The following is a 13,597-nucleotide window of genomic DNA, read 5'->3' as shown; positions in this document are numbered from 1 at the left end:
AACAAAGCATGTAGAGAAACAGATGGACTAATTGTAGAACTACAAAGTGCTTCTATATGGTAAGTGGAGCTGATAAAATGGTTTTGTGTTGTATTATTGTGCCGTATATTTCGTTATAATAAAAGGAGCTCAAATTAGATGCTGAATTTCGGTGAGATCAATAGTTATCTTTGGCAGCCCTGGTTACGAGCGGTGTAAAGCACAACAGGATGAAGTTCTGACCCGTGTTCACCTGACTGAAGCTGTATCTGAGCTTCTGGAACACAGGCGGTGGAGTGAACCGCCCCCAGAGAAGCTTTATTTGTATTTTTGGCGCGCGGCCGCTCTTTATTCTCGGCGGTGATGTTTGTGTAGGTGTTAATCTGACGCTCGCTGCCGAGCCCGGCGTTCATCACGGCTATAAAAAGGCGTTTTCATCCGCGCCGTCGCACCGCAACGTCATTTACACCTCGGAGACTAAAACAGAACCTCATCTGATCATCACACGGCGTTTGTGATGTCACGGCTTCCACCGGAGGGGGCACTTACTTATTCCTCAGTCCGGGAGATAAAGTTTGTGCCCCCGGCTTCATTTCTTCGTTATTTTTGCTAAATTGCCGCAATTAAACGTTTTAGATCTTCCAAATAATTCCAATATAAGATAAAGAAACACAAACATTCTGTAGCTGCGGCGGTGAGCCGTGTTCACTGACCAGCGTTTTTCTGAAGAAGCTTTACAACCTGTCCCAAATGTAATGAAACTGGGGTCGTGAACACCTGACCATGAGTTTGCTGCCCTCGTAAACTGTGGTGGCTTATACAGTTTAAAATGAGACTCTTCCTGTCCAGCCTGTCCACAGTCAAGCAAGCTTTACATCATGAGCTTCTGCTCTGAAAACCTTTACCACAAAGAAAGACATCAGACCCCAAAAATAAAGAAACATCAGACCCCAAAAAGGAGGAACATTGGACCCCAAAAAGAAAAACATCAGACTTTAAAAAGGAGGAACATCAGACCTCAAAAAAAAGGAACATCAGACCCCAAAAAGGAGGAACGTCAGACCCCAAAAAGGAGGAACATCAGACCCCAAAAAGGAGGAACGTCAGACCCCAAAAAGGAGGAACATCAGACCCCAAAAAGGAGGAACATCAGACCCCAAAAAGGAGGAACGTCAGACCCCAAAAAGGAGGAACGTCAGACCCCAAAAAGGAGGAACAGCAGACCCCAAAAAGGAGGAACATCAGACCCCAAAAAGGAGGAACGTCAGACCCCAAAAAGGAGGAACATCAGACCCCAAAAAGGAGGAACGTCAGACCCCAAAAAGAAGGAACATTCATTCATTTTCACTGACGACTTCATCCTGGTCCGAGTCACAGTGTGTGTGGTGCTTTTTGAAAACACTGTGAGCTGAGACACCAAACCAAAATAAAATCCAGACCTCGTTTATTACTCATTATTAACTCGGATATGTCCAAAGCACCAGAATTACAAAACACACACACACACACACACACAACGACAACAAGAGCTCATTAAATGCAGCCAGAAAAATCTAAGAGAAACATTAAAGAGGAAAATAATGATGTGGAAACTTTGATGAGTCTTCAACAAAAGAGGAAAGAGAGAAAATAATCTAATAACACAATAATAATAATAATAATAATAATAATAATAATAATAATCATAATAAAAACATAATAATAATAATAATAATAATAATGATAAAAAAACATAATAATAATCATAATAATAATAATAATAATAAACATAATAATAATAATAATAATAAAACATAATAATAATAATAATCAGAATAATAATAATAATAATAAACATAATAATAATAATAAAAACAATAACAATAATAATTATTATAATAAATAATAATAATAATCAATCATAATAATCATAATAATAATCATAATCATAATAATAATAATCATCATAATAATAATAATAATCATAATATTCATAATAATAATGATTATTATTATATTAAAAATAAAAATCATCATCACCATCATCAGCATCTTATTAATAATATTAATAATAATAACAATAATATTAATATTAATAATAATGATCATAATATTCATAATAATCAGCATCATAATAATATTAACAATAATTATAATAATATTAATGATAAAAATAATAAAAATAATAATAATAATCATAATAATAATATTATTATTAATTATAATAATAATAATAACATTAATAATAATAATCATAATAATCATAATAATAATATTAATTATAATAATAATCATAATAATCATAATAATAATCATAACAATAATAATAATAGTAATAATAATGTTAATAATAATACTATTATTATTATTGATAATATTAATATTAATATTAATATTAATATTAGTAATAATAACAACAATAAACATAATAATATTAATAATACTATTAATATTTATAATAATAATCATCATCATCATCATCATCATCATCATAATAATAATATTAATAATAATCATAATAATAATATTAATAATAATCATAATAATAATATTAATAATAATCATAATCATAATATTAATAGTAATAATGGTTTTAATAATAATCATAATAATAATCATAATAATAATAATAAAACGTTACACAACAATGAGTCTCACAAAGCTCCTTAATAGAAAACAGGTCAGGACTGCAGGCAAGCCAGTCTAGCACATGCACCTGCTCCAGAATGTGTTTGTACCCCTCAGCGTTACTGAAGCTCTCACTGATGTACACTGAGGGTCAGTTCACACGATCGTGTTTAACATGTTCAGAGCAGAAGCTCACGATGATGTAAAGCTTGCTTAACAGTGGACAGTCTGCACAAAAACCTGTACAAGCCAACCATAACTTTGAAGAACATCAGACCCCAAAAAGGAGAACATTAGACCCCAAAAAGAAGGAACATCAGACCCTAAAAAGGAGGAACATCAGACTACACTACATCAGACACTAATGCACTCTTCAACCAGAACGGCAGTGAATCCCTGCAGTCGTGTTCCACAGTCTGGCACAATGCAAACAGGTCCAGATGTTAGTGGATTGAGATGTTTGAGGGTGAGAGCTCTTGACCCAGAGAATCGCTGAAGATCTGAAGATCAGACGTGCACCTTCACTGATGATTAGCATGTCAGATAGGCTAATTCATGCTAATAACGCCATCGCGGAGCACGTAGCTTAATTAGCGGCACATATGAGAAGTAGGACACACACACACACACACACTCGTACGTCCTTGATCTCTGCTTTTAGCTTTACTGTGTCTATCATTAGTGCACTGGGATACGAAGTGTGTGTGTGTGTATATAAATGTAAGTATATATGTGTGTATATAAATGTGTGTGTATATAAATGTGTGTATATATGTGTATGTATATATGTGTGTATATAAATGTGTGTGTATATAAATGTGTGTGTATATGTGTGTGTATATAAATGTGTGTGTATATAAATGTGTGTATATATGTGTGTATATGTGTGTGTATATAAATGTGTGTGTATATAAATGTGTGTATGTATATAAATGTGTGTATGTATATGTGTGTGCACGTGTGTATGTATATGTGTATGTACTTTATATATATATATATATATATATATATATATATATATATATTATGGCAAGCCAAACAGGAAATATATAGCAAATGCTGATATATATGGAATGAAACTTGATATATATATAATGAAACTCGATATATATATAAAGAAACTTGATATATATATAATGAAACTCGATATATAATGAAACCTGATATATATATAATGAAACTCGATATATATATAATGAAACTCGATATATATATAATGAAACCTGATATATATAATGAAACCTTATAAATAATGAAACTCGATATATATATATATATATAAAGAAACTCGATATATATATAATAAAACCTGATATATATATAATGAAACTCGATATATATATATAAAGAAACTCGATATATATATAATAAAACCTGATATATATATAATGAAACTCGATATATATATATAATGAAACCTGATATATATATAATGAAACTCGATATATATATAATAAAACCTGATATATATATAATGAAACTCGATATATATATAATGAAACTCGATATATATATATATATATAATGAAACCTGATATATATATAATGAAACTTGATATATATGGAATGAAAACTACCCCCCAAGCGCAATGCAAAGGGGTTTGTGTACCTTTGGTCATTAGTTTTTCACTTCAAATCCCAAAATTAAAAAGGTTTCAGTTTTCAGTTTCGTTTCAAATAACAAACAAACACACATTGATAATAATAACGACATGATCTGACCCCTGTTCTGACTTTTGTGTATAAAACTAACATGACAACGTTACAACGTCCAGTACGAAAATTGCTTCCTCACTTTAATTTTTTGCAGATAGAGCAAATATGTGCACGTCACAAATACAAACACAAAAGTCAGAACAACAGGACGCGTCGTTATTATTACTTTTTAAACACTTGTGTTTGATTTACACTGTCTAAACAATAATATAAGCATGTAAGCGCATGCACGCGCGTGCGCGTATATTTCCGATTTCCAGTGACAAAATCGGGGGTCCTAGGGCCTGCCCTGGTTTCATTCAAGTTTCATTATATATATATCAAGTTTCATTATATATATATATATATCTAGTTTCATTATATATATATCGAGTTTCATTATATATATATCAAGTTTCAGTATATATACAGTACAGGCCAAAAGTTTGGACACACCAGTCAAAAGTTTGGACACACCTTCTCTTCAATGTTTTGTCTTGATTATTTTTATTTTCTACATTGTAGATTAATATTAAAGACATCTAAACTATGAAGAATTATGTAGTGAACCAAAAAGTGTTAAACAAACCAGAATATGTTTTATATTTTACCAACTCTACCTCTGCACAACACAACTGATCGTCTCAAACACATTAAAAAAGCAACAAATTCCAGAACTTCACTCTAGACAAGGCACAAACATTCATTGAAAACCATTCCAGGTGGAAACCTAATAAAGCTGGTTGAGAAAATTTCAAAGAGTGTGCAAATCTGTCATTAAAGCAAAAGATGGCTACTTTGAATAATCTAAAATATAAAACATATTCTGGTTTGTTTAACACTTTTTTGTTTACTACATAATTCCATATGTGTTCCTTCATAGTTTGGATGTCTTTAGTATTAATCTACAATGTAGAAAATTAAAAAAAAAATCTAGAAAAACCACAGGAATGAGAAAGTGTGTCCAAACATTTGGCCTGTACTGTATATATCAAGTTTCATTATATATATATCAAGTTTCAGTATATATATATCAAGTTTCAGTATATATATATCAAGTTTCATTATATATATATCAAGTTTCATTATATATATATCAAGTTTCAGTATATATATATCAAGTTTCAGTATATATATATCAAGTTTCATTATATATATATCGAGTTTCATTATATATATATTGAGTTTCATTATATATATACAGTGTATCACAAAAGTGAGTACACCCCTCACATTTCTGCAAATATTTCATTATATCTTTTCATGGGACAACACTATAGACATGAAACTTGGATATAACTTAGAGTAGTCAGTATACAGCTTGTATAGCAGTGTAGATTTACTGTCTTCTGAAAATAACTCAACACACAGCCATTAATGTCTAAATAGCTGGCAACATAAGTGAGTACACCCCACAGTGAACATGTCCAAATTGTGCCCAAATGTGTCGTTGTCCCTCCCTGGTGTCATGTGTCAAGGTCCCAGGTGTAAATGGGGAGCAGGGCTGTTAAATTTGGTGTTTTGGGTACAATTCTCTCATACTGGCCACTGGATATTCAACATGGCACCTCATGGCAAAGAACTCTCTGAGGATGTGAGAAATAGTATTGTTGCTCTCCACAAAGATGGCCTGGGCTATAAGAAGATTGCTAACACCCTGAAACTGAGCTACAGCATGGTGGCCAAGGTCATACAGCGGTTTTCCAGGACAGGTTCCACTCGGAACAGGCTTCGCCAGGGTTGACCAAAGAAGTTGAGTCCACGTGTTCGGCGTCATATCCAGAGGTTGGCTTTAAAAAATAGACACATGAGTGCTGCCAGCATTGCTGCAGAGGTTGAAGACGTGGGAGGTCAGCCTGTCAGTGCTCAGACCATACGCCGCACACTGCATCAACTCGGCCTGCATTGTCGTCATCCCAGAAGGAAGCTGACGCACAAGAAAGCCCGCAAACAGTTTGCTGAAGACAAGCAGTCCAAGAACATGGATTACTGGAATGCCCTGTGGTCTGACGAGACCAAGATAAACTTGTTTGGCTCAGATGGTGTCCAGCATGTGTGGCGGCGCCCTGGTGAGAAGTACCAAGACAACTGTATCTTGCCTACAGTCAAGCATGGTGGTGGTAGCATCATGGTCTTGGGCTGCATGAGTGTTGCTGGCACTGGGGAGCTGCAGTTAATTGAGGGAAACATGAATTCCAACATGTACTGTGACATTCTGAAACAGAGCATGATCCCCTCCCTTCAAAAACTGGGCCTCATGGCAGTTTTCCAATAGGATAACGACCCCAAACACAACCTCCAAGATGACAACTGCCTTGCTGAGGAAGCTGAAGGTAAAGGTGATGGACTAAACCCAATTGAGCACCTGTGGCGCATCCTCAAGTGGAAGGTGAAGGAGTTCAAGGTGTCTAACATCCACCAGCTCCGTGATGTCATCATGGAGGAGTGGAAGAGGATTCCAGTAGCAACCTGTGCAGCTCTGGTGAATTCCATGCCCAGGACGGTTAAGGCAGTGCTGGATAATAATGGTGGTCACACAAAATATTGACACTTTGGGCACAATTTGGACATGTTCACTGTGGGGTGTACTCACTTATGTTGCCAGCCATTTACACATTAATGGCTGTGTGTTGAGTTATTTTCAGAAGACAGTAAATCTACACTGCTATACAAGTTGTACACTGACTACTCTAAGTTATATCCAAGTTTCATGTCTATAGTGTTTTCCCATGAAAAGATATAATAAAATATTTGCAGAAATGTGAGGGGTGTACTCACTTTTGTGATACACTGTATATCAGGTTTCATTATATATATATCAAGTTTCATTATATATATATCGAGTTTCTTTATATATATATCGAGTTTCATTATATATATATCAGGTTTCATTATATATATATCAAGTTTCATTATATATATATCGAGTTTCTTTATATATATATATCGAGTTTCATTATATATATATCAAGTTTCATTCCATATATATCAGCATTTGCTATATATTTCCTGTTTGGCTTGCCATAATATATATATATATATATATATACAGTGTATCACAAAAGTGAGTACACCCCTTAAATTTCTGCAGATATTTAAGTATATCTTTTCATGGGACAACACTGACAAAATGACACTTTGACACAATGAAAAGTAGTCTGTGTGCAGCTTATATAACAGTGTAAATTTATTCTTCCCTCAAAATAACTCAATATACAGCCATTAATGTCTAAACCACCGGCAACAAAAGTGAGTACACCCCTAAGAGACTACACCCCTAAATGTCCAAATTGAGCACTGCTTGTCATTTTCCCTCCAAAATGTCATGTGATTTGTTAGTGTTACTAGGTCTCAGGTGTGCATAGGGAGCAGGTGTGTTCAATTTAGTAGTACAGCTCTCACACTCTCTCATACTGGTCACTGAAAGTTCCAACATGGCACCTCATGGCAAAGAACTCTCTGAGGATCTTAAAAGACGAATTGTTGCGCTACATGAAGATGGCCAAGGCTACAAGAAGATTGCCAACACCCTGAAACTGAGCTGCAGCACAGTGGCCAAGATCATCCAGCGTTTTAAAAGAGCAGGGTCCACTCAGAACAGACCTCGCGTTGGTCGTCCAAAGAAGCTGAGTGCACGTGCTCAGCGTCACATCCAACTGCTGTCTTTGAAAGATAGGTGCAGGAGTGCTGTCAGCATTGCTGCAGAGATTGAAAAGGTGGGGGGTCAGCCTGTCAGTGCTCAGACCATACGCCGCACACTACATCAAATTGGTCTGCATGGCTGTCACCCCAGAAGGAAGCCTCTTCTGAAGTCTCTACACAAGAAAGCCCGCAAACAGTTTGCTGAAGACATGTCAACAAAGGACATGGATTACTGGAACCATGTCCTATGGTCTGATGAGACCAAGATTAATTTGTTTGGTTCAGATGGTCTCAAGCATGTGTGGCGGCAATCAGGTGAGGAGTACAAAGATAAGTGTGTCATGCCTACAGTCAAGCATGGTGGTGGGAATGCCATGGTCTGGGGCTGCATGAGTGCAGCAGGTGTTGGGGAGTTACATTTCATTGAGGGACACATGAACTCCAATAAGTACTGTGAAATACTGAAGCAGAGCATGATCCCCTCCCTCCGGAAAATGGGTCGCAGGGCAGTGTTCCAGCATGATAATGACCCCAAACACACCTCTAAGACGACCACTGCTTTATTGAAGAGGCTGAGGGTAAAGGTGATGGACTGGCCAAGCATGTCTCCAGACCTAAACCCAATAGAACATCTTTGGGGCATCCTCAAGCGGAAGGTGGAGGAGTGCAAAGTCTCGAATATCCGCCAGCTCCGTGATGTCGTCATGGAGGAGTGGAAAAGCATTCCAGTGGCAACCTGTGAAGCTCTGGTAAACTCCATGCCCAGGAGAGTTAAGGCAGTTCTGGGAAATAATGGTGGCCACACAAAATATTGACACTTCAGGAACTTTCACTAAGGGGTGTACTCACTTTTGTTGCCGGTGGTTTAGACATTAATGGCTGTATATTCAGTTATTTTGAGGGAAGAATAAATTTACACTGTTATATAAGCTGCACACAGACTACTTTTCATTGTGTCAAAGTGTCATTTTGTCAGTGTTGTCCCATGAAAAGATATACTTAAAAATCTGCAGAAATGTGAGGGGTGTACTCACTTTTGTGATACACTGTATATGCGAGTGTGTATATGTGTATATATAAATGTGTGTATTTGTGTGTATATATGCATGTGTATACATATATATATATATATATATATATATATATATATATATACATATACATATATATACTGTATAAATGTGTGTATATAAATGTGTGTATATATGCATGTATATATATAAATATATACTGTATAAATGTGTGTATATATGCGAGTGTGTATATGTGTATATATAAATGTGTGTATTTGTGTGTATATATGCATGTGTATACATATATATATATATATATATATATATATATATATACATATACATATATATACTGTATAAATGTGTGTATATAAATGTGTGTATATATGCATGTATATATATACACGTATATATACTGTATAAACATAAATATATAATTTATAAATGTGTGTATATATGCGAGTGTGTATATGTGTATATATAAATGTGTGTATGTGTGTATGTATGCGTATGTATATACTGTATGTGTGTATATATGTGAGTGTGTATATATGCGAGTGTGTATATGTGTATATATATATATATGTGTGTATATATAAATGTGTGTATGTATATATGTGTGTATATATGTGAGTGTGTATATATGTAAGTTTGTATATGTGTATATATAAATGTGTGTATATATGTAAGTGTGTATATGTGTGTATATATATATACAGTGTATCACAAAAGTGAGTACACCCCTCACATTTCTGCAGATATTTAAGTATATCTTTTCATGGGACAACACTGACAAAATGACACTTTGACACAATGAAAAGTAGTCTGTGTGCAGCTTATATAACAGTGTAAATTTATTCTTCCCTCAAAATAACTCAATATACAGCCATTAATGTCTAAACCACCGGCAACAAAAGTGAGTACACCCCTAAGAGACTACACCCCTAAATGTCCAAATTGAGCACTGCTTGTCATTTTCCCTCAAAAATGTCATGTGATTTGTTAGTGTTACTAGGTCTCAGGTGTGTATAGGGAGCAGGTGTGTTCAATTTAGTAGTACAGCTCTCACACTCTCTCATACTGGTCACTGAAAGTTCCAACATGGCACCTCATGGCAAAGAACTCTCTGAGGATCTTAAAAGACGAATTGTTGTGCTACATGAAGATGGCCAAGACTACAAGAAGATTGCCAACACCCTGAAACTGAGCTGCAGCACAGTGGCCAAGATCATCCAGCGTTTTAAAAGAGCAGGATCCACTCAGAACAGACCTCGCGTTGGTTGTCCAAAGAAGCTGAGTGCACATGCTCAGCGTCACATCCAACTGCTGTCTTTGAAAGATAGGCGCAGGAGTGCTGTCAGCATTGCTGCAGAGATTGAAAAGGTGGGGGGTCAGCCTGTCAGTGCTCAGACCATACGCCGCACACTACATCAAATCGGTCTGCATGGCTGTCACCCCAGAAGGAAGCCTCTTCTGAAGTCTCTACACAAGAAAGCCTGCAAACAGTTTGCTGAAGACATGTCAACAAAGGACATGGATTACTGGAACCATGTCCTATGGTCTGATGAGACCAAGATTAATTTGTTTGGTTCAGATGGTCTCAAGCATGTGTGGCGGCAATCAGGTGAGGAGTACAAAGATAAGTGTGTCATGCCTACAGTCAAGCATGGTGGTGGGAATGCCATGGTCTGGGGCTGCATGAGTGCAGCAGGTGTTGGGGAGTTACATTTCATTGAGGGACACATGAACTCCAATATGTACTGTGAAATACTGAAGCAGAGCATGATCCCCTCCCTCCGGAAACTGGGTCGCAGGGCAGTGTTCCAGCATGATAATGACCCCAAACACACCTCTAAGACGACCACTGCTTTATTGAAGAGGCTGAGGGTAAAGGTGATGGACTGGCCAAGCATGTCTCCAGACCTAAACCCAATAGAACATCTTTGGGGCATCCTCAAGCGGAAGGTGGAGGAGCGCAAAGTCTCGAATATCCGCCAGCTCTGTGATGTCATCATGGAGGAGTGGAAAAGCATTCCAGTGGCAACCTGTGAAGCTCTGGTAAACTCCATGCCCAGGAGAGTTAAGGCAGTTCTGGGAAATAATGGTGGCCACACAAAATATTGACACTTCAGGAACTTTCAATAAGGGGTGTACTCACTTTTGTTACCAGTGGTTTAGACATTAATGGCTGTATATTGAGTTATTTTGAGGGAAGAATAAATTTACACTGTTATATAAGCTGCACACAGACTACTTTTCATTGTGTCAAAGTGTCATTTTGTCAGTGTTGTCCCATGAAAAGATATACTTAAATATCTGCAGAAATGTGAGGGGTGTACTCACTTCTGTGATACACTGTATATATATATATATATATATATACTGTATGTGTGTGTATATATAAATGTGTGTATGTATAAATGTGTGTGTGTGTACAAGTATGTATAGCTGATTGATTGGAACACACACACTTCTTTTCCAGGGCTAGTTTGACTAAACGATCGAGCACCCCGCTCTCTAAGCCCACAGTGATGTGAAGCTCGCTCGGGCGTGGTTCACGGCATCCTTTAATCCGCACACATCTCCGTTTATATGGGCACAAAGTTAATCATAATCAGTGCTGATGCAACAAAGCTAATAACGTGCTGCTGTCCGTATACTTTTGACCCGGCAGATTTTTAGGAAACACACACAGCTGCTGAAATCGTTCAGATCCTTTATGCTACACAGTAGCCCATAAAAGCTGCTGCCCCCTAGTGGTGGAAGTAACTCATAACATGTGTAAAAATCACACCAGCCTCATCAGGACGCACTTTGCAGTGCACTATATGGCCAAAAGTGTAGGGCATGTGGGCATTCCAAAAACAGGGGATTTAATAAGTAGCACCCCCCTCACACACACATACACACACACACACTTGCAACTATAACAGCCTCGACTCAATCCTCAAACCCTTCTATAACTCTTCTATATCAGCCTTGTATACTGAAATGACACCCCTATATGTACCCACAGGCCCTGTCGCTGTAGTGTGTTGTTGTTGTTTAATGTGAATCTTTATAGCAGCTGACATGGTGGTGGTGTGTTAGTGTGTGTTGTGCTGGTATGTGTGGGATTTTAAACACCCCACTGTCACTGCTGGACTGAGAATCGTCCACCAACCAAAAACATCAAGCCAACAGCGCCCCGTGGGCAGCGTCCTGTGACCACTGATGAAGGTCTAGAAGATGAGCGACTCAAACAGCAGCAATAGATGAGCGATCGTCTCTGACTTTACATCTACAAGGTGGACCGACTAGGTAGGAGTGTCTAATAGAGTGGACAGTGAGTGGACACGGTGTTTAAAAACTCCAGCAGCGCTGCTGTGTCTGATCCACTCATACCAGCACAACACACACTAACACACCACCACCATGTCAGTGTCACTGCAGTGCTGAGAATGATCCACCACCTAAATAATACCTGCTCTGTGGGGGTCCTGACCATTGAAGAACAGCATGAAAGGGGGTAACAAAGTATGCAGAGAAACAGATGGACTACAGTCAGTCATTGTAGAACTACCAAGTGCTTCTATATGGTAAGTGGAGCTGATAAAATGGACAGTGAGTGTAGAAACAAGGAGGTGGTTTTAATGTTATGGATGATCGGTGTATATTACTATGGAGAAATTTACTATATGCCTGGACAAATGCGCAATATTCTTTTTGCACCTGCGTGCGCTTTTGCGTGCTTTAAATGTGCTCCCATCCAAAAAAAACAAAACACCATTACTAACAGACTGACTTAAATTAGGAAACTGCTAAATATAGGAACATCACTGCGGGTCCACTCACAGCGCAATTTGCACTCATTACATGTGCGGGGAATCGTGCACCTGCATGTATTTGTCTCGTATTACGCGTGCATGCATGAGTTGCATTGGGTTGCATAGCACGCCGACCTACAATTTCCTTTATTCGTTATTAAGTGTGCATACTGGCATGCATGCAAACAAGCACAAATGCGCACAAGTGCACACGGTAAAAGTTCTTACTGGTGCTGTTGTACTTGACCCCGTTGATGAAGTCCGGACAGGGTCGAGCCACCACGCGACCCGGACCACTCCTGGGCCAGCAGGTGCCGATCTCATCTGTAGTCGCGTCGCAGTATAAAGCTTCTGATCAACACATAAAGCATAAAAATATTAATAAAATTAAATAATGAGAACTCATAGCGCACACTACATTCCATGTCCAGCCGAGGATCGAACCCCAGTAGAGGATCTGTGCGCACCTGACACGTTAAGGTCCACGGAGTCCCCGAGCGCGTCCACGAGGCTGCAGTTCACCTCCACGCTGAACAGATCCAGAAAAACCAGCTCCATTAATCCACCGAACCAGAATCTCTGTTCCCTCCTGAGCGCCCCAGTCCGCTTTAAAACTCCTCCACACGCTGGTTCTGTCCCAAACACTCGAGAGTACAGCCTGTAGTGCACTAGATAGGGTGCATGAGACTTTACTGTAATACTGAGGCTGTGTAGGTTAGATGGAGGGATTTGGGCGTACCAGTGACAGCCAGCGGCAGCCAGCGGCGGCTGTATGCTGGGTAGATTGGTTTATTATTTTTCTTTCACTGTATCGCTAATACAAGAACATCAGACCCCAAAAAGGAGGAACATCAA

The 13,597-nt window shown here is 37.8% G+C and overlaps 1 protein-coding gene across 1 annotated transcript in view; it reads right to left on the bottom strand.

Annotated features, from left to right (window-relative positions):
• LOC134311796 (corticotropin-releasing factor receptor 2) overlaps positions 1–13,300 on the bottom strand; it is a 64,491-nt gene extending 51,191 nt beyond the window's left edge. The window contains exons 1-2 of the mRNA XM_062993469.1: positions 13,210–13,300; positions 12,971–13,093 (exon numbers count right to left, since the gene is read on the bottom strand). Coding sequence (XP_062849539.1) covers positions 12,971–13,093; positions 13,210–13,300 — 214 coding nt within the window. The remainder of the gene's footprint in view (positions 1–12,970; positions 13,094–13,209) is intronic.
• Between the last annotated feature and the right edge of the window lie 297 nt (positions 13,301–13,597).

This window comes from Trichomycterus rosablanca, chromosome 4, assembly GCF_030014385.1.
Source record: "Trichomycterus rosablanca isolate fTriRos1 chromosome 4, fTriRos1.hap1, whole genome shotgun sequence".
Taxonomy (NCBI): Eukaryota; Metazoa; Chordata; class Actinopteri; order Siluriformes; family Trichomycteridae; genus Trichomycterus; species Trichomycterus rosablanca.
Note: the sequence above shows the minus strand (reverse complement) of the source record. Positions and strands in the feature narration are given on the sequence as shown.